A 27121-nucleotide genomic window follows, 5' to 3' on the forward strand; every position below is an offset into this window, starting at 1 on the left:
GATTAGTTTGTTTCTCAAAGGATATTCGCCTCCTTATAGCCACTCAGACATGCCATAGACCACGGGATGCCATGGCAGTGGGGATGCAGTCACAACAAAACACTTCACTGAGGAAAGTGAGACACAGGTTCTGCATGATAAAGTTAAAGAGCTTATTTTTTCTTTTTTTGCCATATTCTGCTTTGCTCTGATGCAGGTCTGAAAGTAGGAGGGAGGCAAATCACAGGAATGAATTGCCTTTGTGTCCCTTTTATGTTTTCTCGTGAGTATTTAACTGCACATCAATTTAACGGCACGTTAATTTAACTACCTTAATCGCCGGATCCCAAATAAAATCAAGTCTAATTAGCATTTTACAGGCCACATGAAGGGCTATTTAAATCTAAGGCTAAATTAGCTTGTGTCTCCAAACTGCGCCTCTGTCCAGATAACTGGAGAAAAGCAGTGGTTTAGTGTCCACAGTGGCATTACAGACTAGACCGATCTTTTATTAATGACTTATTTGTGATGGATGAGCGGCACAGCTGGACGGTGAGCGGGTCATACTACCTGTGCTGGCAGGTCTTCACACACTCTTTGCCCTCTCGAAATAGGTGGACTTTGCAAGCGAGGCACTCGTGGCTGTGCTTTCCGACGCAGGCGTCACAGGAAGGGTGGCACGGCTCACATCTCTGCCCCGACTCGTCCACATGGTAGCCTGGTGGGCATTCATCAACACAGGTGCCGTCTGCACCAACAAACACGAGAAAAGGTCATGCGACTACAAAAACAAGTCACGGATGCCTGAAGAGCTTTTCTCAGGCGACTTCAGAGAATTCACACGCCTTACAAGGGAAGCAAACTCGACTCACTGAGCAGGAGATGCCCCTGGTTGCAGCTCACGCACTGGGTTTTTCGGGGACCTGAGCACCTGTGGCAGTATTTGTGACACGGGTGGCATTCGCCATCCTGGTCTTCGTACTGGTGGGGCGAGCACTTGTTGGCCGATGGCACACAATGGCCGTGGCCCTCCAGCCTCTGACCCTCTCTGCAGCTGGTGCAGGAGCCGGCGTGGGGCCCCAAGCAGGCGAGACAAGATGCATCGCAGTCTGGAAATACAAGTCAAAATGGAAGTGACTCAAGCGATTTTTATATTCATTACGATGCTCCTTGATTTCAAATACATTAGACGTTCATCTGATAATAGGCCACATTTAAATCTAATTTTATTACTTTTTCCACAGTAAAACATCTTAACTGGTAGTTTTCAGCATTTCCTGCTGCCCATGTTCACTTCGGATTGAAAATAAACACCAAAAATCACCCACTGTCCATTTTTTGCAGTACTTCCTATTTAAATGTCTTGGTCCTGGCAGCTGCTGTAAGTAGCACAAAAGTGGGCATCGCCTACAAACATTTTCCTGAGGGAAACAATCCATCCTGCGTTTTTAAATAACCAAAAAAAAAACGGAGCAGTGAGTCTTTCTCTGGGGAACTGTCTCCGCCATCTCTGTTCTGTTTTCAAGGTTTGACAACTGACTGTTAACTATAGAAAGATATTCTCAGTGCAAGTCCTTATTCTTATGATAATGCGGTAATAATGTTCCAAAAGTATTTTTGTTATTTGTGACAACTATACTAAAGTATTTCTTAACAAGATTCTCCGCATTCCCCATTTTAATGCAGTCGACAGATGTTCTCATATTCCCCCTCTAAAATGACACATTAAATTAAAAACCTAAAATGACGTTCATCATCATAATATTGACTTACTTTATTCTCATAATACTATGACTTAATTCTCTAAATCTGCGCCCCCCCCCCGCCAAACACAAGTGTTACAGATCACGTTCATAACATGAGTTTCATAGATGAATATCTATCTACCGAAATGGTTTCCGTTTGCTTTTCCACTTGAAGTTTGTAGTTTAAGTGTCACTTTAAAAAGTTCTGTAATGATTTATCCTGGTTTCCATTTTTTTCATCACATTTTAACGAGGGTGTGCGTTCGACTTTTATATCCACTGGTAACTGAGAAAATGCGTGAAGGACGCTCTGCAGAACAGAAAAGGTTGCATCAGTCAAAAAGAGAACAAAGAGTCAGGGGACATGAAGCCTCTCTGAGTTTGTCAAAACTAAAAGCACCAGAGTTCTGAATTCATAATAGAAACAGTTCAATTGGACTTTAAAAAATAAATGCGTTTCAACACAGTTTTGATCAAAGGAGTACACTTTAACCTCAGTTACCAAAACTTTGAAACAAGTAGAGAAACTTATGCCATGTGTTTGCGGTTGTCACCTTTGCATTCTGCTGTCACGGTGTCCCTGTAGGTGTGGGAGGAGCAGGCTGCCAGACAGGCCCCGTTGTGCAGGGTGGCCTCGGAGTCCGTACAGGCGTCACAGTCATTGCTGCTCGGCCCGTCACACAAAGTGCAGTCGGGGTGGCAGTGCGAACACTCCCCGCGCTCTTTGTCCTCAAAGAACCTCTCCGGACAGTCTCGCACACACAGGCCCTCGTGGAGGAACTGATACTCCTCACAGCCTGAACAAAGAATTATTTTAGTGCTGAATGGAAGAATAACTCAGAGACACCACGACGTCTCCTAAAGTCTGGGAGAGGAATGTGAGAGTAAGAAAAAATTCTTCTCTGTCAGGGATGGATTTCCCTTTGCCAAAAAAAAGAAGAAGAAGGCATAAGTAAAATATAGATTTAAGACAGGTGAGAGTGAACCGAAACCTACACGACTAGCTGGAACTCTGTGATGCTCTGTGAAGCTGACGGGAGCAGAAGTGTTCATTATCTGCCGATTCATACCCCTTTCAAATTGTATTTGGTGCATTGTAATTGTGAAAATTATAGACACTTTAAGAGATTGCAGGTTATAATGGTAATTACACTTAATCCTTATGGGAACACTATCCAGGCATTCCTATGAAGGCGATATTTGCCAACAAACAAACAAAAAGTGAATGTGTTTGGGATTATCAAAGTTTGGTCAGGACCACATAAATTGATTCATTTTAACAATCGCAGTAAGTTATATTTGATGGCATGGCCCCTTTTTGGGACCTCCTTCCATGTGCATACTTGGAGGTACTGAGGTGGGGAGAGCACATCTACCTACCCTCCCATGAGCCTTCACGGCAGCAGTTTAAAGACCCCGGTACAGAACTGGGACAGGCATCAATGACATGAGAAGGAGGTTCTGGGGAGGAGGTGGGTTGTGAAGTGGCTTGCAGTGAAAGCAAGAAGAGTAGGTAGGCTGGAGCAGCTCAAACAGAGCACACAATATGAGCTTTGCCAATTGAACGTGTAGAAGAGGACCAGCAGCAGATGATGTGGGGTGGCCTACAGATCTCTGCTGTCAGCTGATGTACTGGATTGTGCCTGAGCTTGACTTTGTGACCTGCCTGAACTAACGCTATGCTCAATTTCGTTAGGATACATTGTATGGTAACCATGGATATTTGTGCAAAATGTCACGGCAATCCAAAACTTGTGACATTTCAGTACAGCTCAGAGTGGTAGACCAGTCAACTGAACTACCTTATAATCTGATAACAATAGCGTCCTCCGAAGAAGACTACAGAGAGGCAAAAGTGGAAAATGGGTCCTGCTTTGCATTGTGTCTTAGCACCTGTGCAGTGTCCGAGCGGGCTGCAGTCCTGACAGGCTGGGGGGCAGCGTTGGCACTCCCCGTCCCGGACGGCGTGCGCAGGAGGACAGTCCTCCAAACACTGGTGCCTGTGTAGGACGAGAGGTTCTTCACATTCGAGACAGTGAGTGGCGTTCCTCCCACAGGACGCACAGCCGGCCGCGCAGCCACGACACACCTGGCCTGCGGGATAACCCCTGTTGAGAGCCAGACAGGTATCACACATAAACACACACACTGAATTTATGCTCTGTGTTCTTTGCATTTGCACCCTTGTCTATATTCTGTTGAAATCCCATCAGCTGAACTACACCCTGATGATGTATATGAATCAAACGAGTCATTAGACAGATCCGGTACTTTCAAATTCTTACTTTATTCCATGATGGCAACGCGTGTGAAATTTAACTCTATTCTATGCTATGTTAAGCCTCCTCATTCATTTATCTGTTTTTATTGTCATAAAATTCACACTGGACTGCATATTTTTGCTATGTGAAAAAAAAAGAAGAACAGGCTGACATTCATGTTAGCTGCTGAGGGGCTAAACAAGAGGACTGACATTTTGCACCGTGCTGCGCCGCTCTCTGCTCCGCTCGATGACAACTAACAGTTTGACCAGACAACTATCGTGTAGTGCTCGAGCGTTGCTAAAGAGTTGCTTGGTAGTTGGTAGTAAACATGAAATGGAAATGAATCCCTAACGGCCAAAAAAGTTTATCTCGGTGCTAGTGGAGCCTCAAGGACCTGCTCAGCGTGGACGAGACATTCCTTGCTGAAATTTAAATTTAAATTGTTTAAATCCTTGAGAAGGTTGAAGCTGTAAACGTAAAAGATCCAAGGCCAGCAAATTCATCTTCTGACGTTTCAATTTAGACCATTCAGAGGACGCATCTCAGACATCTGGTCAGTAAATGCACACGAATACAACCACCCTAAAAAACAAACAGCGATAGGAGTGACTGCTGACCTGACACACTGTTGGACACACTGTCCGTCCTGCAGGAATAACTGAGCTTTGCGAGTGCTCTGACAGCGGGTGCAGTGTTGAGCATCCACACACTGCGAGCAGCCTCGAGGGCACGCCTCACACACACCACTCAGCCGAGCGGCAAAGGAACCCCCCGGACACTTTGACACACATGTTTGCTGCGTGGTCAAAAACTGCCCTGCAGGAGGCAGAAAGAGTAAACAATCATCACTGCGAGGGAGATGGATAACTTGTGGCGTGCAACCATGAAAATATGAAACTGCTGCTGCAGATCTGAGAGCACACCTGACACATAAGTGGGTTACAGACCTTTTGCACATTTTGTACATTGGTTCTTCTCCTCTCCAGAGCAGGACTCACAGGATGGGTGGCAGTCCTCACACTCTCCATCATCTGAAGTGGACACGACACAGTGGACGTTGAGTAGGCTACTTTGTTTTTTCCCCCTGTTTGAACACATCTATGCAAGAAGTACACCCCTTCTTCCAGTCTTTTTGCTAAGCTAAGCTGATTGGCTGGTACTCCGCATACTGACATGAGTCTGGTAATGATCTTCTCATCTAACCCTGGACAAGAGAGTCTTTCCCAGAATATCTCTTACACCAGCATTTAGAAAAACAACCGACAATATCTAACATTAGTATTTTGGCACTCAGTGGAGTGCATAGCTCTGCCAAACAATCCGGCGTGCCTCGGCCCTATAATAGGAAAAATAAAAAGGAAAAAGATAGCAGTCTGATACTCTGCAGTAAATTGTACAAACTCAACACTGAACAATCTCAACGCTATAAATATGTCAGATTGTTTCTATACACGTACTTTCTGAGAAAATCTGAAACATTGTATTTTTCACATTAAAGAAATGTGGAGAAAAAATGTATCAGCACCAATACATAATGGGCTTTTCCGTAATTCATACCTGATCCCTCGCCCAGTTTTTTTTGTGAAATACTGCTAACAATTAAATAATGAAACAAACAAACACACAGGTGAAAACGTGACCTCCTTGGTGGCAGTGATAAACTGTCAATCACACAAGACCCCAACTGCTTCCTCCAAATATTACGCTATTCAATTCTATTTTGTGCAAAGGTTTGAGGCTCGAAGGTTCTGAGGCTGCTGAGATTCGACGCAGGAGAAGAACTTTAATTCTGCATGTTCACTTTCAACCCCCCAGTTAACCTATGCACTTTTCTCAAAAAGTTATTTCAGTTCCTATAATTAAGATGTCTTGCCTCCCACTAATTACCATATGTTGTTTTAAAGGTCTTCTTGGGGAGAAACTAATTGTTCAGCGTACAGTCAATTATTTCAAAGTCCGTATCTGGCCGACATTCAGTAGCTCTGTCTGTTTCGACTACTTCAGTTGGTACAGGGTTCAGGGACGGTGGCACGCAGACCAATTACCCTCCAAGATTTATTTTCTGCCCCTGTGAAAGTGCCTAAATCCCTGATTCATTATGGGCAGACAGTTGATTAGTGGAATATGTATAAAGTATAAAATCTCACCGGTGAGAAAGGTCTTGATGGGACAGACCTCGTGGTCAGAGACACACTCTCCATTTTCCAGCGTCGTCCCCGCCTCGCATGACAGACAGTCGTTGTCCCCCGGGCCGATACATGTCACACAGTCTGAGTGACACTCCTCACAGTCATTGGTGTCTTCGTCGCCATAGAAACCGCCGGGACACTCTGAAACGCACCTCCCCTCTGGGAATGAAAGGAGACGGTTCTGAGATTAACGCTGTGCATAACCCACTAAGCTGGGGCTAGTTTTCCTAATTATGAATACTTTTACGGAATATTGGGATCAGTCATAAGAAAAATAAAATGAGAGAATAGAGTTGAAATGTCAAAACTCAAGTCAAAACGTCGAGACTAAAGTCAAACCATATCAGATTTTATTTTTGTATTTCGTGCATAAAGTCGGAATACCAAGAATAGAGTTAAAATGACAAGTGATGGACCCGTTTTTGCCAGTAATCTCTTAAATGACCAAACACTGTTCACTAAACTGTGTTCATTGGCTAAAGGGGAAAGAATTCAATGGCGTTTATTTCGTTTCAAGTCTCGGTTCAAAAGGGAAGAAATCTGAAAACTTTATTTTCACCACTGTTTATAAAACTTTATGACTTCATGTCCTGACCCAGTGGGGCGCTATTACCTGATAAGAAGAGGTCGGTCTCACACCAGTAACACTCGTGTTCATCACAGCTCACACAGCTGTCATCGCACGGGACGCAGGTCATCTCCTCCTCCACGCTGTACGTCTTAGCTGGGCAGTTTTTGTAGCAGCCATCCTGGAAACTGATAACAGAAACAGCAGCTGATACCTGTGATTGTATTTCTCTCTATTTCTCAGGCGATCGCGCGCATACAGACACACGTACGCACACAAATCCACTTAACCACAGCAAAAGAAAAGGGTTGTTTTTTTATTCTAGTACTGCAGTGAACTGAAAGGCGGTGCAAGTGCAGAGAGGCGAGATCACACATGACGACAGCGAGGCACACAGCCTTACTTGTAAAAGCCCTCAGTGCAGGAGAGACAATGCCTGGGGTTATCTGTTGAAAGCAGACAGAGAAACTCAGCTTCTCCTTTTAAAAAAAAGAACCACCAGGAAAAACCCTTGAACACGGTTGGCAACACGCTGGGGTGAAGGTTCGGTCCGTGGGCAGTGCTCATTTTTGGGAAATGTGAACTGTGGCTGCTGCTGCGGCCTGACTTACACAAGACACACTTGCTGCAGCCCTCCTCGCAGGCCATGCAGCCGTCGTAATCTGGATCCTCCACCTCCCCTGAGAGAAAAAGGGGACAAGATTCGGGAGTGGATCAAAGATACGGTGAGAGAAACAATCAGAAAGAGGAGGTCAGCAGAGAGCGGAAGCTGGACAGGTCTGAGACTGAGCTTTTCAAGGTCAACCGTGTCTCCGTGTAACACAAAAGATGCAAGGAAAAAAACGACAACAACGAAATTTTTTAAAAACCACAGTGACCTTGTTTACCTTCTCCACACTCCAGCTTCACACAGGCTCCATCAGAGACGTAGTAGGAGGAGTTACACTTGAGGCAGTGGCTGGGGCTGGTGCAGAGCCGACAGTGGTCCGAGCACGGCTCGCAGCTCCTCTCCTTGGTGTGGTAGAAGGCCTCGGGGCAGGCGTCCAGACACCGACCTTTAAACAGGTAACGCTCCATTCCAAACTTGTCTGGAGGAGAAAACCACAAATCACGGCATGACGAAGTGTGATGTTGATCTTTGGGTTAAACTTCGGCTTCCTGGTCATGATGTTTGGTTTCCCAAAGCTATTTCCATTTTGTTTATTTCAGTATTCAATCATTGATCTCTTTATTTATTCTTTTGGCATTGAGCAGCAACTCATCATTTAGCTAAATATCCAATAAATCTCCCTTGGCAAAAGGTTTTTAAAGCTGTTAAAATCAACAGATATAGATTAAATGATCACATGACTCTGAAGTTCCTCTTGGCTCTATATGGCTTATTTCATCATTGTTTAGATCAGTGTTTTAGTTTTACACCTTGAAACGTAACTGTTTCAATCTCACCAATATCGTGAGCGATGCTCTCTGACGCAGCGGCATCAGACAGATGCAGTCCGTGACTAAGAAACATACAGTCGGGGAGGATTTAGCTTAAGAGTCAGATATTTCCCTTGAGAGGTGGTGGAGACAAGTGGCCTGTGCAGCGAAGCAGGTTCAACCTACCCAGGTTGTCTTTGCGCTATCCGACTTCACTAAGCCAAACATCCGCAGCCATGCTAAGTGGTCAGGCGATGGCAGTTATCAACTCGATAAGTCAACCCATGATTTCCCTAGCACGTTCCCATATGTTCAGCAGGTGACGAAGTTACCAAACTAACCGCACTCATAGCAGAGCTATGGAGGAGAGCGAATATGGTGAAGATATATACATCTTATCGTGTGTGAATGCTTAATATTTTAGAGGGGTCAGTTTTGTTTGGACATTAATAAATGATGCTATGTTAAAGGTGGGGTTTAGCGAATCCGATCCAAAACACACGTCAAATTCTGTTAATATCTCCTCTCAGTCCACTAGCTGTCCGTTATGTGTGTGCACTGTAGGAAAGAAAATCGTTGGCTGTCCTACACCGTCCTGGCTCTGAATATGGAAAACAAAAAAAGCTGTTCTGCCCAAACAGAACAACACCATTACAGCCAATCAGCATCGGGGGCGTGTCATGATCGTTCGTGTTCGTGTTCATGCGCGGGCAGCAGACGCTGCAGGATCCACCTCGGTGATGTGTGCGCATGAAAGTGGGGTATGGAGGAGCAATGAAGGGAGGAACTGTATTTGTTTTGCTGTTGAGCTCAAATATCAATAGACTTCTCAATGTGATTCTCCAGAATCGCCCACCCAACCTTTTAAAATAGACTTTTAAAGTGACAGAAAAACAAATGCCGCTCTCAGCAATAGATGAACACGATCAATAGTATAAATATGATGAAATGTGGAATCACTGTCACGAGGTTGTGATAAATCAATCAGGAAAAACAATACTACCGAAGTTCACCACGGCTTTAAAGACTACGGTCTGTATTCTTTAATTCAAATATGTTTCTATACAGTACTACTACTGTTTTTGTCTCCCTCACACTCTTTTCCACACAAACACATACACACACACACACACACACACACACGCGCACACATACGGCCTGATTAACTTCCCTCACCAGTGTCACAGCTGGTACAGCTGGCAAGCGCGGCATCCACACAGGTGGCACAGGTGTGGTCACACAGGTGACAGCGGCCGCCTGACCGGTACTTGCCCTTGGCACACTCCACCACACAGAGGCCCCCATCCAGAGCCCTGCAGCCGACAACAACATCAAACATCATCTTTTTTTTCGGATGCAATTACCACAAACTCAACACATATGAACTATGTCCGTGCAAATGAGTCAAACTTATTGACACGTGGGCAGGGTCACACAGCTGAGCGTCGACACAGGAGGAAGGGACGTTTGTTAAACTGGGAGTTTTTAGATGCTAAGTGTAATCAATCTGTTGATATACAGTATTATATAAGCAATCCTAACCTGGCCCTGTGTTAAAATGATTTACTATCTTTTGTCATACATTGTTAATTGATTCTTCTGGTGAATTATGTAAAGGGCAACAGACCATTATGCCTTATTCATACTCTAGTTTTAGGTGGGCGGCATTTCTTTCTCTATTTGTACATAAATAATTGAAGGGAACGTCAGACTTGTTTGAGCAGCATGTGCATTTGTAGTTTGTCAGGGCTAAAACAAGCACAGATTTTCCTTTCATCATCAACAACCTGCCTTTTTTAAAAAAAAAATCACTTATAATTGATTATTATGTCTATGAAATGTAAAAAAAAAATGTTAACGCATCTTCTTGTGTCAAAAACCCAAAGATATTCAGTGTACAATTATTTAGACAACGAGAAGCAGGAAATCTTCTTGTGAATTTTGTCTGATTTTGTTGGAAAATATTTGTAGAACTTTTGTTTGAAACTAGATAAGATTTAACTCAGTTAATTTTACAGTGGTAAATTCATCAGTGACTATGAATATTTCTTACTCTATACTTTAGCGAAACATGTTTTTTGACTGTGGGATGTAGTTGTTTCCCCTCAGACCCTGAATCTCAATAAGTCAAGCCCGGCTCACCGTGATGAAACACAGCTGAGGCAGTCCCCGCTCTGCGGCCCTGTGCACTTCAGACACGTTGCATCGCACGCACGGCACTTCCCGTCACTGTCCTGGTACTCTCCTGATAGACGTGCAGCAGGAGAAAGGCGCTGACTCAGAAACGAATAACATATCTGAGGCACTGAAGAGGGCTTTAGTGTCAGATGCCAAAGAACGGAAGCCGCATATACTGTACACCACACAGCTCCGTGTGCTGCGTGGTGAGAATATACACGGTGTGGTTGACTCACATTATGCACAACATACAGTATCACATTGGCAGATATAATAAAGAAAAAGCCTTTATACTCTTAAATGACATGAATTTAGGTAATGTAAATGATTGTCTTCAGCAGATTGAAGAAGTTGGAGGAGTATGGACTTTGTGTCGAGGCTGAATTATATCTATGTGGGATGAAGACGATGAAACTGGCTGACTGACCGTCTGTGCACACGGTGTTGACGACACACACTCCCTCCTGCAGGCTGTGACCGCTGGAGCAGCCGCTGCAGTTCCCCCGGCTCGGCCCCACACAGGTGAGACAGCTGGGGTCACACCTGAGGAGTGGAAGCACAGAGACTGAAACACACACAGACGCTGACCACAATAAAACTACACACACTCACACACACACACACACACACACACACACACAGAAGCCAACCACCAGAATAAGGCCTGCCATCAGCCGATAAACAAACCACCCACAACTGATCACACACCAGTGAACTCACCTCCTACATATCCTGTGTCCATCAGCTATCTCTAGATTTGGCTCTGTGTTGTAGAAGCTGGCGCTGCAGGAGGACACACACTTCCACTCCTCCAGCAAGTAGCCCTCTGCACATTGTTTGCATGCCTCGACACCTGCACCTGATGCCGCAGGAGCCAGAAGACAAAAGATGATTTGAAATGGACAAAGGACACGAGGCAGTCCCTTTCCATGTATTTTAATGACCTATTTATGAATCGTTCATACAGTTCATGAGCCCCGAGCTCGGCTCTCACCTGCACAGGTGGCACAGGCCCTGTGACAGGGCTCGCACGCTCCTCCCTGCTTGTCGTGGTAGAAACCGGCGGCGCAGCTCCGCTGGCACCGATTCCCCTGCAGACTGGAGAGGGCGGGGAGAGCATGTGGCACCGTGACACACACAAACACACACACACACACACACACACACACACACACACACACACACACACACACACACACACACACACACACACACACACACACACACACACACACACACACACACAGCCAATCATACGACACCATGCTGATGACTCACTGCCTTTCAGACTGCAGGCTCACTTTTCCAACCCACAGCACACCACTGAGTCAGTGGATACTGTACTCAGGAAAAACTTCTAACTCAATAATATGCTGAATTTGTCTGAGATGTTTTCTTCTTTCCCGTGATGATATTGCAAAAGTGGAAATCAGGATACATATTTCTTTTCTTTTGGTTAGCTGTGGATGACACACAGTTTTGAATACAGCATTTAAAAAAGATGCTGTAACCCGTTCTCATTCTCATGATGCTGCAGTGGGCGTGTGCAAACAGCGGCTCCAAGAGAAAGGAGCAGTCTTTACCCAGCACTTAATTCATCATACCTCGGAGGATTTTCCTCACCTTGTGTCGGGGCTGCACTCTGTGCAGATGCTGTAGGAGGAACACTTCAAGCAGTTTTCACTACACTTCCTGCACATGTTTGCATCTGTGGGGAAATCAAAAAAATACGCATGGTGTTCGCACCAGACTGATTAATCAATCTTACTCACACACACCACTCAACTGTAGTTACAACAACTGACTGTTCATCAGCAGGCTCGTGTGCAGCTGCACTCAAACAGCTCTTTCGTGAGCCAAGAATCGGTAAAAGGTTCACTCAAGGATGTTTCCTGTGTCATAAAAAGAGGTGACAAAACACTTTAAGAATCCCACCGTGGTCGAGGTAGTAGTTATCCCCACAAATGGCTGTGCAGGTGCTGGTGCCCTCAGTCAGGTGATGACCAGATTGACAGGAAGTGCACTGGTCGCTGCGGCTCCCGGTGCAGCTGTCACAGGAGGAGTAGCACCTCTTACAACGCCGGCGGTCGCCCCAGAATCCCCTGGGACACTCCGACACACACATCCTGTCGGACACACACGGACCAAAGCACACAGAGGACAAGAACCATATATATTCTCTATATGACTGAGAGAGTCGAAAATTGACCATAGATATGAAATCATGCTCATTTACACTTTTTTTTTAAAATTATCTTACAATCCGGAAAAATTTAGCAACATGTGGACTTAATGATATCATTATTTGCAGCATACTGACCCATATACAGTGTGCTGCTTTCTGGATCGACTAAGAGTGGACACGCTAACCTTGTGTTGTTCTTGAACTTGAGGAAAAAGTGTAAGCACGTGACACACTGCTGCGGGCTGGGCCCCTCACAACCGTCGTCACTGCATTCTGGGTCGCAGGGTCCTGTCAGGGCAAATACTCGCAAAGTCACTGCACCATCGTGGCAGCAACAGCAATCTGTGTCCATCTGACTGGTGGAAAAAATAAGTCAACCGTTGGATTTAATCAGTGGTGGAACCTCCTATAGGCAGCAATAACTGCAGGTCATTGTCAGACCTGTACAACTCTCAGGCGTCTCAGGAGCTCAGTCATATTCTTACGACGTCTGGTGTGAACGGCTCTCTGAAGGTGATTCCACGGCATCTGTGTTGGGATAAGTTCTGGACTTTCTTTGTTCGAAGTCAAACTTCAGACAAGCAGTGGTTTTTTTTGTGTGTGTGTGGGGGGGGGAGGGGGGGGCTGCAGTTTCCTCGTGTCCTGTGTTAAGACAACCATGCTACCTGCAGCCATGCATCATGATTTGCATATAGCCTGTAATAGTGTCATGAACAGAGATGCTCACCAGCTCCCATAATTTCTTTAAGCCTTTAGCTTTAAAACTGCAGTTCTTTTTCTCTTCTTCTTTTTGCCTCATTGAGCATTCTGCAGTTTGCCTTTAGAACTAACTTTGAATTTGTCCAACTGTGGACTGATGAATATCGAAACTTCTTTGAGCTTACTTTGTAACCCTTTAGCTCTATGCAAATCAACAATTCTTGATCATTAATTTTTCTGAGATCTCTTTCTTTGCCAGGTTCACATCAGCAGAGGCTTCTTGTGAAAAACATACTCAAGTGTTTTTAGGTCGAAGTCGCGGTGCCCCAAACAGTCCAGTCTGGTTTATTTTAAAATTGGATTCCAGGTTTGCAATCCTGACTCCTGATAGATGTTGTCGAGGTCATTAGCCTAGGGACTCACATATTTTTCATCCTCACTGTGAATGTTTGTATTTTTCTTGTCCATATTGAAGACATTATTCAATAACTTATGATGAAGATCTGATCATATTTTAACATGATTTTATACATAACTTCATTTACTTATTCTTGCCACTGTATATAGACGAATAAATGTAAATTGACCCCGTATACAGTGAATTACTGTCTGATGCCCTTACATCGTTCATTGGTTTAATTTGAAAATATGCAGAACTTAACAAACTGGGACTTTTTATGTCACATTAATGTGAAAGTGGTTTGTCAGGACAGCAACCATTTGTAGGGCTACAACTTAAAATAATTTATATCATTAATTAATTTGCTGACTATTTTTTCCAAATGAAATTGGAAAAAAAAGTGGATTAAAAAAGTGCCCGATAGCAACTTGCCAGAGAACAAGTTGACATAATTAATTAAGTCGTCCTTTGCTTGAACAAAAGTCGTGTATTGATACCTACAGAAAAATTCCATTTGAGAATCTGGAGCCAATTTTTTAATGCCAATGCTTAAAAAAGACCTAAATTATAAAATATTATTATAACACTTGCTATTTATCTATCTATTTTTACCGAGTTTACCAATTGTATCCATATGAAAAAAAAGTGATGTAACATAGACTATGAATCTGCATTACAGTACATTTAGCTGCTGTCTGAAGCCTGAGTACATGACTCACCACTGTATTCTTCAGCGAGGTCACCGTCCGTCAGCATCTCAGCTGATCGGGCTCGCTCACGATGCGCAGGGTACGGCTGCTCTGCGGTGCCATAAATCACCAGGGACCACTCCTTTAGCATCCCTGGGAAACAACAGAGAAACAGAAAGAGGGCGAGATAAGAGGTCTGTCCCACGAGGCCTGGACTGTATTTTAGCTGCTGTTCTTGCTGAACTTCAACGCACTGTATGTTTCATAACACTGAGCTGTTACAAAGTGGAAGAGCAGACCTAGTTCAGTGTCGTCTCTCCTCTGAGAGGGAGTATCCGTGATTTTCAAAGTCCATTCCCCCGCTGCCTGCTCCCCCCAGCAATGGGTCGTCATCAATTCCCACTTCTGAAATCCCTCCGTGGAGTTGTCAAGAGGCCTGAAACAAAATATGACATAATCATGATACTACTGCAGCTAATACTACTACAACCATCACTATTACTACTACCACCACTGCTGCTGCTTCAACGACCTCCACGACAGTGAGAATTTACTTCAAAAAGTCAATGGAACAATATAGCAATGTAGAAATGCTCTATCACAAAAATGTGATTTCCAACATTAAGAGTTTTACTTTTGTAAAAGAAGAATACAATTATCAGCAAAATGTAAGTTTAAATAGTAAAAGTATTCATTATCTATCTATATTTCTGTATATATATAGCATTCATAAATGTAGCAGGGTTGCAAATGTAAAATTTTGCTAAATGTAGTGAAGTACCTCGGGACTTGACTTAAACCTGTCATAATGTTTTTACCCCGTTGGGAGGGGCCCAACAAGCTGCAAACATGACGCTGACATTATGACCTTCAAGAGATGACATTGGTCTTAAGCAGACCGTTGCTTGTTTTTACACATCAGGCAGATATACGGAGAAATATTGTCAATCATTAAGAGTCATGTTTGTCATGGCCACATGGCAAATTCAATATTTCTCTCCTTCAACTCCTGAGGGAAATATCTGGCTCTTTAGCTGCTTAACGCTCCACTGTATTCACCAGCTAGTTGCTAACTTCTCTGCTGTTTGGTGCAGAGCAGGTAATGTGCAGTGGGTTTAGACTTTAAAAAAAAAATTGCATGCTAGGATTCCGGTTTCTGAATTCTGACACATTTTTGTTCAATTTGTGTTTGTAGATACTCTCCTAATGAGTGTTATGCAGTGCCAGATTAGTTATTATTGTTTGATTCATTGATATGTCTGTGGTAGCAAATTGTGACACAAATACTGTGCATGCTAAAGTGAATTACCGGTCCGCCAGAAACAGCATCACTAAAACACTATTTTTAACTATGTGCACTTGCTATTTCCTGGTAGTGGTGGTCAAAATCCACACATTATCCCCTAATGGGACAGGTTGCCAAACAGAAGAATTTTGCCCTGTGGTGCGGCTCTGAACAGAAGTGACATTTATAGATCACTATATGCAGAAACCATGTGTTGAAGCCACGAGGGTGGGGGGAAATGTTTTCCTTTGGATGAGGCACCGCTCTCTGTTACCTGTTAGCGAGCAGCTGCGACACGGTGCCTGAAGGTGATGTGAGCGTAATAGAAAGGTCGCCGCGACGACTGTGAGCGATGGTAACACGCACAACGACATGCTCCACATAAACAACGTGCTGCCGGGGTTCGGTAGAGCAGCCTGTAGTCTCATAAACAGACGTCAACGCCGAGCCAGGATGAATAGCTCTGTCATGAGACGGAGAGAGAGAGAGAGAAAAAAACGGTGAGCATCAGAGGGAAGAGAGAGGAGGTGGAAAAACAAGAAGCACAGTAGAAAGGTGGAGAGAAGAAAGTGACCCCCATTAAAGTGTGTGGGTATAAAATGTGAGAGAAGGCCGTGAGAGGACGGAGACAGGAATAAACACAAGTGTGATAAAAGTGGAGGATTCAAGGGAAGCCCTGACTCAAAGCGGAGGTCTCCTGCAGTGCAGCTGGCGGGGTACCTGCTCGGCTGGATGGGAGCCTCCTCCACACACTCATGCTGCGAGGGAACTTGTTTCCATCGCTCAGCCTCCTTCACCATGCCCTCGGCATCCAACAGGCCAAAGCCATACAGGTGGCTCACTGACACAGCACACACAGATACACACACACACAGCACTTTAGCTGGGGCACAAAAAGGCACTGTAGCTTCAAAAGACTCCGCACACTCCTGGGACTTTGTAGGCGTTTATCACTGGTCCGCTCACAGTATCTCATTAGTTTCATGCTCACTGTTTTATAGTGTTCCCAAAAAAATGGCTGAGAGAACATTTCCCAAAATATGCTTATCAAGCCATCTCTGCTCCTCTACTTCATTATAACTTTGGAGAAGATTGCATCAGAAAGTTATATAATTGTTCATGTTCTCTAAGCTAATCTGTGAAAGAGGGAAGTTCAGCAGGGATCTGATGGGAATACCTTCGTATCCGGCTCCATTAACGCGCCAGTCAGGAGCAATAAGATGACGAGCTTTCGATGTTCGGACAATGATGTGCTGCACATCCCTCCAGGTTAGCAAGGGGCTGAGGAAAGGTCAAACAGAGAAAAACTCTTATCTCCCCCGCATCAATGTGTATTCATATTGATTTTAACAGTGCCTGCATGTATGGATTTTATATGGAGAGCTGCTTACTTGGCGTCCAAAGTGAGAGCGATGACGCCTGCAGCCATGGAGGAGGAGAGGGACGTCCCTGACGGAGCCCAGCTACAGCTCTGCTGTGGACCCAATGTCACCTGTGGAAGACACCGCATCTTTTCAAACCTACTGTTACACAGAACTGGCCTTGTCTTCTTTGCTTGATGGGATAATAGGCCACACAAGACGAAACGACACACATTTGTTTATTATGCGATCAAAGATTTTGCTCTACTGTATTTTAATGTATTTGATTATTGTGGGACTGAGCTGCATCATTCACTGACCAGGACTAGATCGTAGTAGATACTTGCAAGGTGCAAGGAGAATGTAAAATGTCTGAAGAGAAAACAAAAATTCCAGCAGCACTTATAGCGTAAATGACAACTTCATATTTACATATTTCATATTTCATGGCAGATTGATAAAATGTTTAATTTATGAGCCTATAATTATTGAATAATTTTCAAGAAGCAGTACCCTGGTTTACAGAGAAAACTTGCAGGGGAAATAGAAATGTGCTTAAAAGGAGGAGCTTCATATAAACCCAAGAAAATATTCATTAATCATTAATTTACTGTTGGACACATTATCCGTCGTAACACCAGTCTGTAGCAAAGTTTCACACAGAAGCACCCCTTCTAGGTTATTATTATTAAGTGTCATTAGTTGTTTACCCGTTAACTTGTTGGAAAATCAACAGGAATGATGAACCTGAAAAAATATAAAGTATTCTTATGTTCCTCATGTTTCTCACTGCCTCAACTCACCATCTCCTCCGTCTCCCCGGCGGTATAAGCTGTCGTCAGCGTGGAGGTGCACCGCTCCAGGTAATCTGGCGCGTTTCCACGCCAGGTGCTGCTACTGACAGAGATAGTGTAGATACTGTTGCTGTAGCCGTCGCAGGAACAGTGGTCACCTTTTTGCCCCCCGTTCCCGGAAGCCCAGACAAAAACAGAGCCCCTCCCATGTCGGCCCTGAGATTAATTGGGGAAGCAGACCGAGGGGATTCATTTATTAATGATATTTGCACATTGATAAGGAGGAAGCGATAAACCCTCCGAATGAATATACAGCCCCAGGTAGGACACAGACATAAACAAACAAGCAGAGTCAACAAGCACAAACACACACACACACACACAGATTCTCTCTCACTGTTTTAATGCCATTCTGTAAAGCAAGATGAGTCAGAGGCCCAGGTCCCTCCAAAGTGGCCCCGTCATCTTCTGGCCCCCAGCTAACCAAATAAATATCAATATACTGTGGTCTGAAGCTCAGTGATTGGGCCTCTGTGATGTCCGTCACATCTCCATCCAGCATGCGGATGCCTACGGGTAGAGCGGGCAGAGGAGCAAAGAAACCGTTTGAAACCGTTGTACACAAAGCGCTGACCTCCAAAAGTCCTTCAGCGTACAAGTTTCCTGCCGTCACATGTACTCACCACCTAGCCGTGCATGGAAAGAGACTCCAACCGTGCACTGAGAGTTATTTGCAGCGGCAACAACCATCCCCGCACACTGAGTCCCATGGCTTCAGAGAAGGAGGAGAACATCAGAACATGAGGTTAGATGCATATGCATGAGGAGACAGGCTATTTCCGTTACATCAAACCAGTGAGAAGACAGAATTCAGACTGGGGAATTTGCATATCCATATATGCATGCAATTATTGAAAAAAAAAAAAAAAGGAAAGGAAAGGCTTGCAATAATTGAAATTATAATTACAACTGGAAAAAGGCAAAACAGGTGCGAAAAGACATCTAGAAATAAGAAGTGCTCACTTGTTATCAGCATTGCCTGAATAATTCGGAGAAGGATCTTGGTCCTGTCCGTTCACATCATAGCTGGCGAGCGGATCCTTTAACAGATGGATAGTTAGTAGCAGCACATCACAAGATGCCAGCAGCTATCTGTCTCTGTTATATGAGGCAAATCACAAAGAGCATTATTCACCAGTCCACTCGACAGTTAAGTGGATCAGACGTTTAATGTCCATTCCAATACTCTTAGTCGGCCTTTCCAAACCTCTGGCCCAAAAGCTCTGCCGTGACTGCCTGCAATATCTGTCTCAGCTCTGCGCTCTTGCACTAAGAGCTCTGCCAAATTGCTTATGATTAATGTCCCCTTCCCGAGAAGGGCGTCCCATCTCGGGGCACTTACATAATTTGGCTTCAGATCCGGATGCTCTCTCTCAATGCCATCATCTAGGACAGACACCACCACACCCTTCCCTGTATACCCTCTCATCCAGGCCGCCGCGATGTTCATTCGGGACAGGCAGCCTTTGGACTCACCACTGCAGTGCTGTGGAGCAAACAGTGGGACATCCAATTTAGCCCGTGGGAGTGAAGAATAAATCAGGGTTTATTTTAGGCTCGTGTCTGTCTGGGTTTATGTGTCCGTGATTCAGACAGGAGCTTAGAAAATAAAAAATATCTGACTCACAATGTACCACAGGCTGTCCCACACTGGGTCATTGAAGCGCAGTGTTTGGGCGTGGATGGACTGAGCATCGGCAGCGGGGAGGTGTTTGGTTTTCACGTCTGCCAAGATGTCGCCTGCTCTGGAGTTCCTCTTTTCTCTTCTCTGGACCACCTGCTGCTGGAGCCATTCCACCTTAAAAGAAACACACAGTCTAGTGGTCTGTGAAGAATCTATATCAGCCAGGTCACGGTTTTCATCCAGGTCGCGGTTATCCAAGAAGGGTTGAGTCGAGGGCAACTGCACTTGGTTAAAGGTGCTTGAAGCCATTTCACGTCTCATCCAACTGCTTCTTCAGTTGTGGGAAGTCCCAAGTATTTAACCTCTGTGGGGTCGACCCCACAGAGGTTAAATGAAGAGATGTGACGTATCTTCAAGTATGAACGACAAAGCGTAGTTGCGTCAATTCAACCTTCCTTGGACACATGGTTTTTGTGGGGACATGTACCCAGCAGAATGGCCTATCTGTCTGTCTGTTGGTTGAATGGTCTCTTAATCACTTTGGTCCTGACTGAAATTTCTCAGCAATTAAGAGATGGATCACGGTGAAATTTAGCACAAAAATTCATGGATGAATCCTAAAAATGTTGAAATCCTCTGAGTGTCAGCAGCAAGTCAGATTTTTTTCAGTTGTACAGTGAAATCTCTCTAAATCTACAAGATAGATTTTGCCGAAAGCGTGGTCCAAACAACTGATTGGGCAAGAATCCCAACTCTGGTGATCCAGAGACTTTACAACAAGAGTCAGTCAACAACTGTTGGACTGTAAGACTGGCAAAGTGAGACTAATCACCATGAAATTTGGCAATATTTGTCAAACTTGTTAGAAATTAATTCATAGAAACTCTTCTCAAAATACAAAAACACAACAAACAGGTGAACACATTCAAGAGTGAAAGCATAAACAATGAAGGAAAATGTGTTCCAAATCCTGCAACACAAACACGTACGGTACACATGGGGAAATCAAAGGCAACAAGAAATGCAACAAGCGCTCCACGACAAATGGAGAGGGAGTGATTGGCTTGATTTGGATCAACAACAACAATATACAGATACTTTTGTTTGAATTTTATACGTTTGATGCAATAGACATCTATTAGATTTCAAAGATGTGGTCTGTTTATCTAAATAATGCATGTCTAGAAATTTACTCTGACGTTTTTGGAGACGTGAGGAGCCATCCCTCCCTCCCTCAGCGGCTCCCAGGCTCCAGAGATGAACGGTCGCTCAATGTGCACCGTCGTCCCGGGGAGTACAATCTTATCTTGGCAAGCTCTTTGGTAATTTACCACTGGCTCTGTTATCCCTTAGGTTTTGAAACATAATTCCTTTTGGAAGATGAAATTTGGTCTCAGAGTTGAAATATAGCTAATATTTGTCGCTGCCAATTGGGCTGACTATAAAACTGAATACATTATAAATACATATTTTATTGGACCGTTTAACAACAGTGCTGCCTCTGTGCACTTTGGGCTTCTCATATGTGCATCTATATCACTACATTTCAATTTAAATATATATAAGTCCATCTAGAATGTTGCTGTTTATCCAAACCAAGCCCATCACTACCCCCTCGCATCCTGGAACACTTCTGGTGCAGCTTTTCCTGTTGTCTGTGTTTCCCGGTTTTGCATGTGTTTCCATATTTATAAGTAATTTCAGCACATTTCTCCTTACATGATGCTTACTCTCTTGTAGGTGCTTTGTCCTGAGGGCGATTATCATTGAAATGTGGCGTGTAACACCGGGCACTGTGATCCATCATGTGAGGGGAGGAGTGTGTGTTTTTGTGTAGGAGGGGCCAATATATTTGCATGCTCACGTGTTTGTATATGGAGGTTAGGGAGGGGTTATGCAGCTGATTAATAATACAGCAGAGTCCTGCAATCCTCGTATCCCATTACTATACCTTGGTGTCCTTGGCGACGCTGACAGTCACCTCTTTTTTGGACACAGTGGACCGATTCGTTGTCTCGTGGTGGCGAAAACTGTAATAGCCCTTCAGGTCTCCAATCTGTTGAAACGGACATGAAATCCTGTAAATGAATTTGTTTGCAGGTGACAGAGAGCTTCTCATCCAGATCTGTCACTGAACTAGATAGCTGTTAAATTATGAACCTTCCTCTGGTGTCTTTCATCAAAGTGGCTACCTGACACCTCTGATAGTTTTTCAGGAAGAGGCAACCTGAGCCACATGACTTCAGCCACACTGCTGCTCGTGTGTTTGTGTGAGTGGGTCCTATACAGTGTGTTTACTGGTGTCCATAATGTCCTGATGTTAGCAGATTTTTAATAGGCCTATATACAGCATAGGAGAGACGCTCTGGGTAATTTATGTTTAATGAAAAAAGGGCTGGCCATATTCTGTGACTGACAAGAATAAGTTATGGTCTTAATTTAGTCCCTGATGGCTCTGTTGTGAAATTTCCTCTTTGATTTCAGACCTCAGCTCCATAAAGCAAAGTCTTTTTTTTTCTATTTCATAGTGTCTCTCTGGTTCATATCCCCCTCAGTGACACATAGACCCGAGACCTGCAACTTTCATTACAGCACCTGTCCCGAGGGAGTGCGTGTGCTGAATTTTATGGGCCTGGGCTCTAAACCTTGCTCCGTTTTATTTATTTGCTTTATCATTTATTGAATCCATTTTTTATTTGGCCATTCTGTGGGTGCCTTGGAAAGTCTGCTCTGATTGATTTCTGTTTTTATTTCGTACTTGTAAATGAGCACTGACAAATGCTTTGCAACCTTAATTGGAATGGCAATAAAGCACTGGTTGGTTCTTCGGGGTTAAACAGTTTGGATAATTAATATTTTACTGTCGAAGGTGAAGAGATGAGAGGCCGACATCTCTGGCAGCTTCACAGACTTTTAATGTAAATGAGCAGCCGCTGACTTCTGACAGGAAAAGTTCCCCAGGACGCCATAAAGCAACACCCCGACATTGTTACAGGAAACACTCAGTCTGTAAAATGACCTCACTTCATTTTTGCAGTATCTCAGTGGCAGTTCAATATAACCTCTAACAGTAAGGATTTTATGCTTTTTTCATCTCTTAAACTATGATAATCTTCTGGAGATACATCAGACATTATTATCTTTATACACGGTGCTCTTGTTTCTAGAACAAAATGTTATTTATTTCACATAATCACAAATTTCAAATATAAGACAATTGACGTTACCACTCCAGTTGATTATTTGCAATGATGCCTGTGAAGTCGTGACATTCTGATAATCAAATGGGACACAGATTGTTAAGATCCAGGACAATATATTTTCCTGTACTGTATTTTGTCTACATTGAGTCTGGCCTCACTGTGGCTCATTTCTCTGAGTTAGTTGTAATGTAAAGGCCTGGAGTCTACACACAACTGTGACAGACTGAGAAATTAAGAGCACCGACAACAATCGAGATCAAAAATGCAAATGCTCAGTGTGTCCATGTCTGGTGCTTGTGTGTGTGTTGCATCACACGTACCTGACCCGTGTTTGTAAATCCATATTTCTCTGCTATTCTGTTCACGGACTCAAGGTCGCCTCTTATTCTTATCGCCCAGTCGTTGGTGTAAATCGTCGCATGACAGAGCTGCAGGAGAGTTGCCAACATCAGTGCCAATGAACACACCATGACCGCAGAGGTAAAGAGGCTTTCTCTAATCAAACTGTGTCCAGGTGTTTCATGTGTGTTCAATGCCGTTCCAAGATGATTCTCATGGTTTCTCCTTGAAAAATATTGACAAAAAGTCCAACTGTTGCAGAGAAACAGGTCTCACGAGATGATCCGCAGAAACGGAAGGATCTTTGCCGGCTGAAGTTGTGAAGACTTGACTCTCCTTCACTGGGAACAAGCTGCTATCGAGTTACTGCTTCAACATGGGAGCCAGGGATCAACTAACCTATACGCAACCTGTCCCTCATGAGGATCCCACCTGTACTGTAGCTCCAGCCCAAAACACTATGTCCTTATTTATGGTTTAGCTTCATCTCCATGTTTCACTGCAGTCAAATTCAACTGTGTCCTAATAAACTGACAGCCTGTATGGTTTCCTATGCTATTCATAATAATGATAACATTTTACAAATAGGAGGGGCGGCGCTCGACTGAACTAAACTGTATATAAGGTAATAAAATCAGCTCAACTTTGACCAGCTGCTGACACAATACACAGACCAATATTTTCTTATGATTACTTCTCCTTTTGATTTTTTTAAGTACATTTCAGTGACAGTAAAATCTGTAAGTGACCCATTCTAAAGACGGATATGAATGCAGGAGTTCTTTTGTAATGGAGCATTTGTATGTGTTGTGTGTACTTTTTCTTAAGAAAAGAATCTGAGCACTTCTTCTTCCACTTATTAGAATTCAGTATTATATAGTAGTCAATATAGTAGTATGAAGAGGAAAAAGTACTGAGCCCGAACCTGTTGTATGCGACAGAAAATGCTTCATGTTATAAAAGTCCTCATAACATTTGATATGTTTATGCAACTTACGGTTTGTTTTGATGGTAAGCTAACACTTGAGCAGTTCCAGGCAGAGCTTCCGTGCGACCGTGGCCCTTTCAGAAGATTTGTAGTGCGGTCAGGAACTTCAGTGTCTTTTCGGAGACTTTGTACTCCTCATGTCCATAATGATTAATCCAATATTGAATGACTTTGATGATCATTTTTATCCCGTTTTTCAAGACGTAAAAGGCTACTGTTTTTGTTAGCGGACTTCTAGCTGTCCATTGCAGATCCAGTTGACCAATCAGAGGCTTTGTTACAGGTTTGGAACAATCAGACGCTGTGTTGTCAACTGTTCGAAAAAAACAAAGATTTTACACTGAAAACAGGACCTCTCACTCCTCCTGTTTACTTCTAATACTACTACTGACACTCCTCTGTGTCACTGCAGACAGGAACTGCTTTGCAGAATGGCACAAGTGACTTTTTGGGTTAAAAAAACCAAAGGAGTTATTGGACACAACTTTTGATTTGCATGATGAAGATTGTTTTGAATTGTTTTCCCTTATAGCCAAGGCTTCAAAGAACAGCTTTCAAGAGGGAAAAATCTCCAATATTGTTGTTTGGTGTGTCATTCTAATGAATGTCTGTGAGATTCAATTTCCGTTTTCTTTTGTCTTTATGGTCATATATACACTTATACATTCATGTGATATCACTGAATAGCCAAGTGTTGTCCTGAAAAAAAAAAAAAACATGACTACCCTGCAGGGTTGAGGTTTGACAAGTATTATTACACAAGTGACGCGGCGGACCAAAGATAGGAAAAATGGCTTAGGGTTCAGAAGGTAAATGATCTCTCTATAATAATTCAATGCCAGTTTAAGGTTTTTGCTCAGCAATGGAGGGCAAACATCTGTGAGCCATGATGCCCAGAAAACACATATCCACCATTAGCAACAACCTTCTTCCTCTTCAACAAACCTTTATAAGTTTTTGATCCACATCAACATTAAAGCCTGTGTGGAGATTCCAGTGGCAATATATAAAGCTTTATCGTGAACCCAAAGGGTGTATTAAGCATTTTGAGTGGTAAAATAATATTTGCCATATCCCTGCATATAAAAATTAGGTCAGTTTGAAACAATTGTGAAAAAAAAACTGAAAAATCCCTGGGTGTGTTTCAGAAGTCCATCAAGATATTTTTAAATTTACATGGTTAGAAGGGTGAGTGAGTGGTGATCAATTACAGTTAATGAATTGAGAAATCATATACAGCATATACTGTACATATTAGACAGTAAAAATTAATCCAGCAATGTTAGCAATGCAGTATTTGAAAGATACTATTTGCTGGGAAAATAGGATGCTACAACCAGTAGCCTCTTGGCTTAGCATAAAGACTGGGAGAAGCCAGCCTGGCTTTATAGAGATTATTTGATGACTGTAGTTATTATATAACATTTTCCACCAATAAACAACTCAGCAATGAATCATTAAACTCAATGACGATTTACTTCCATATATAGTTAGAAAGAGTATTGTCTTTTACTGCCTTTGATTTATGATCCATTTCATCTTATGTGGAGAATTATTTGTGAATAAAATGATAAAATGATAATTTTACTGGAAAATGCAGAGGGGATTGTTAACTTTAGTGTCTGCTATTTCAGCCATAAGGCAGCTTGTATGTTACCTGAAATGCAAAATGCAGGGCAAAACAGTTTAAAAATCACATCCTACTGCTTGAAAAGCTTAAATCTCTGAGTGTAATAACTGAGGGAGACTGAGATGAATATTTGAACATATTGATCTTCCTGGAGCTTCTCCTGTGTAAATTTGGTAGGAGGACACTGTGGTTTAGTGGTCTTTCGTGAATGAATCAAACTTGAGCTGTAACTGTGAGAGACATAACAAATAGTATTGTAATACTGTAAAATTTAGTTGGGCGCATGTTGGTAATGCGACTTGTTTTACATGCTGATATTAGTGAAGAACAGTTGAGAAAACTGGAGGAGAAACTGGGGGAGAAGATGAACTAAGTGAAATCCTGAGATCCACGATCTACAGTACAAAGCTGCAGAGCTCTATTCATCTTCTTCTATTGTATCATAGTGCAGAGGAAGCCGATCGCAACTCAACATCAAGTGCCAGCGTGGCTTATTAATGCATGTTTCATATGCCACAATACTGTGTTGCATGGAGGCATAATGAGAATTGGAGGATTAGCAGAATATGTGATGCAACATGTCCCTCTATGTTAATTCTAGTTGAATCTTTGTGCATTATGTCAGAAGAAATGTTGCCTGTTATGCAAACCTACTGAAAATGACTGCCCTTGCACGGAAACAGTAATACTGTTTAACTAAACATAATATATAGTGTTACTTGAACATTCCATCGCAATAGGTTTTAGAAATATCAGAATGTGAGTCATCAGTACATATTACTATTGTTTTACTGATGAGGTTACAGAGATACAAAGTGAAACTATACATACTCAGCATGTCATCCTTAGGGGGGCTTTATGACTTTATGAAAGACACCACACTCCCTTCAAAGAGAACCTCTAAGTCTTAAGTGTATTGTGTTCAAATTACAGTTCTGCAAAGACGTCAACATGGGCTCCAGCCCAACGAGAGAGTGACTGATACTGATCTTCAGGGATAGTAATTTCAATTAATGCCACATCATTAGTCATATAACAAAGCCACTGGAGACCCACAATATATGTGGCAGTTAGATGAGGTTCATAATGTGATGTACACTGCATGTTGCTGGAGGAGCCGGTACTAATTAAGAGGAGTTACAGGCATCAGCGTCTTGTCACTGATTTAATGCTGTGGGAAATAAAAGTCAGCACAACAGCTGATCACTTCAGATAAGGCAGCAGCCGGTCTTTTCCAACGGATTTATTACACTCAAGCTATTGAAAAACTGGTTTGGTTTAAAGCTTAGGCTAAACGTATTTCTCTATGATCTCAAATACTAATGCCAAAATTTAAGAAAATGAAAATTATTGAGGTATTAAAAGGATAGTTTAGTTTTTTGGGGAAAATGCACTTGTACGAAATTTATGTGAGAGGAATACCTCTCCGATGTATTTCCACTACAGCTAGCTGCCACCTGAGTCCCTGTAAAACTGCACTTCACAATTATTCCCCGCAGTTTTTTATGGATTTTGAAAACAA

At 43.1% G+C, this 27121-nt stretch overlaps 1 protein-coding gene across 1 annotated transcript in view; it reads right to left on the reverse strand.

Annotated features, from left to right (window-relative positions):
* The window catches only part of pcsk5a (proprotein convertase subtilisin/kexin type 5a), a 28740-nt gene extending 3883 nt beyond the window's left edge, over positions 1 to 24857 (reverse strand). Inside the window, exons 1-35 of the mRNA XM_035608877.2 lie at positions 24845 to 24857; positions 23979 to 24100; positions 22963 to 23070; positions 21391 to 21495; positions 19443 to 19613; positions 19158 to 19301; positions 18779 to 18855; positions 18439 to 18527; positions 18153 to 18325; positions 17765 to 17971; positions 16992 to 17092; positions 16778 to 16881; positions 16321 to 16441; positions 15875 to 16063; positions 14615 to 14751; positions 14346 to 14468; positions 12713 to 12815; positions 12278 to 12468; positions 11966 to 12050; positions 11337 to 11440; positions 11063 to 11201; positions 10770 to 10885; positions 10307 to 10409; positions 9341 to 9477; positions 7633 to 7833; positions 7357 to 7425; positions 7149 to 7191; positions 6791 to 6933; positions 6136 to 6336; positions 4936 to 5019; positions 4606 to 4804; positions 3618 to 3832; positions 2279 to 2521; positions 852 to 1088; positions 550 to 727 (exon numbers count right to left, since the gene is read on the reverse strand). Coding sequence (XP_035464770.2) covers positions 550 to 727; positions 852 to 1088; positions 2279 to 2521; positions 3618 to 3832; positions 4606 to 4804; positions 4936 to 5019; positions 6136 to 6336; positions 6791 to 6933; positions 7149 to 7191; positions 7357 to 7425; positions 7633 to 7833; positions 9341 to 9477; positions 10307 to 10409; positions 10770 to 10885; positions 11063 to 11201; positions 11337 to 11440; positions 11966 to 12050; positions 12278 to 12468; positions 12713 to 12815; positions 14346 to 14468; positions 14615 to 14751; positions 15875 to 16063; positions 16321 to 16441; positions 16778 to 16881; positions 16992 to 17092; positions 17765 to 17971; positions 18153 to 18325; positions 18439 to 18527; positions 18779 to 18855; positions 19158 to 19301; positions 19443 to 19613; positions 21391 to 21495; positions 22963 to 23070; positions 23979 to 24100; positions 24845 to 24857 — 4775 coding nt within the window. The remainder of the gene's footprint in view (positions 1 to 549; positions 728 to 851; positions 1089 to 2278; positions 2522 to 3617; positions 3833 to 4605; positions 4805 to 4935; positions 5020 to 6135; positions 6337 to 6790; positions 6934 to 7148; positions 7192 to 7356; positions 7426 to 7632; positions 7834 to 9340; positions 9478 to 10306; positions 10410 to 10769; positions 10886 to 11062; positions 11202 to 11336; positions 11441 to 11965; positions 12051 to 12277; positions 12469 to 12712; positions 12816 to 14345; positions 14469 to 14614; positions 14752 to 15874; positions 16064 to 16320; positions 16442 to 16777; positions 16882 to 16991; positions 17093 to 17764; positions 17972 to 18152; positions 18326 to 18438; positions 18528 to 18778; positions 18856 to 19157; positions 19302 to 19442; positions 19614 to 21390; positions 21496 to 22962; positions 23071 to 23978; positions 24101 to 24844) is intronic.
* Between the last annotated feature and the right edge of the window lie 2264 nt (positions 24858 to 27121).

This window comes from Scophthalmus maximus, chromosome 20 (genome assembly GCF_022379125.1).
Source record: "Scophthalmus maximus strain ysfricsl-2021 chromosome 20, ASM2237912v1, whole genome shotgun sequence".
Taxonomy (NCBI): Eukaryota; Metazoa; Chordata; class Actinopteri; order Pleuronectiformes; family Scophthalmidae; genus Scophthalmus; species Scophthalmus maximus.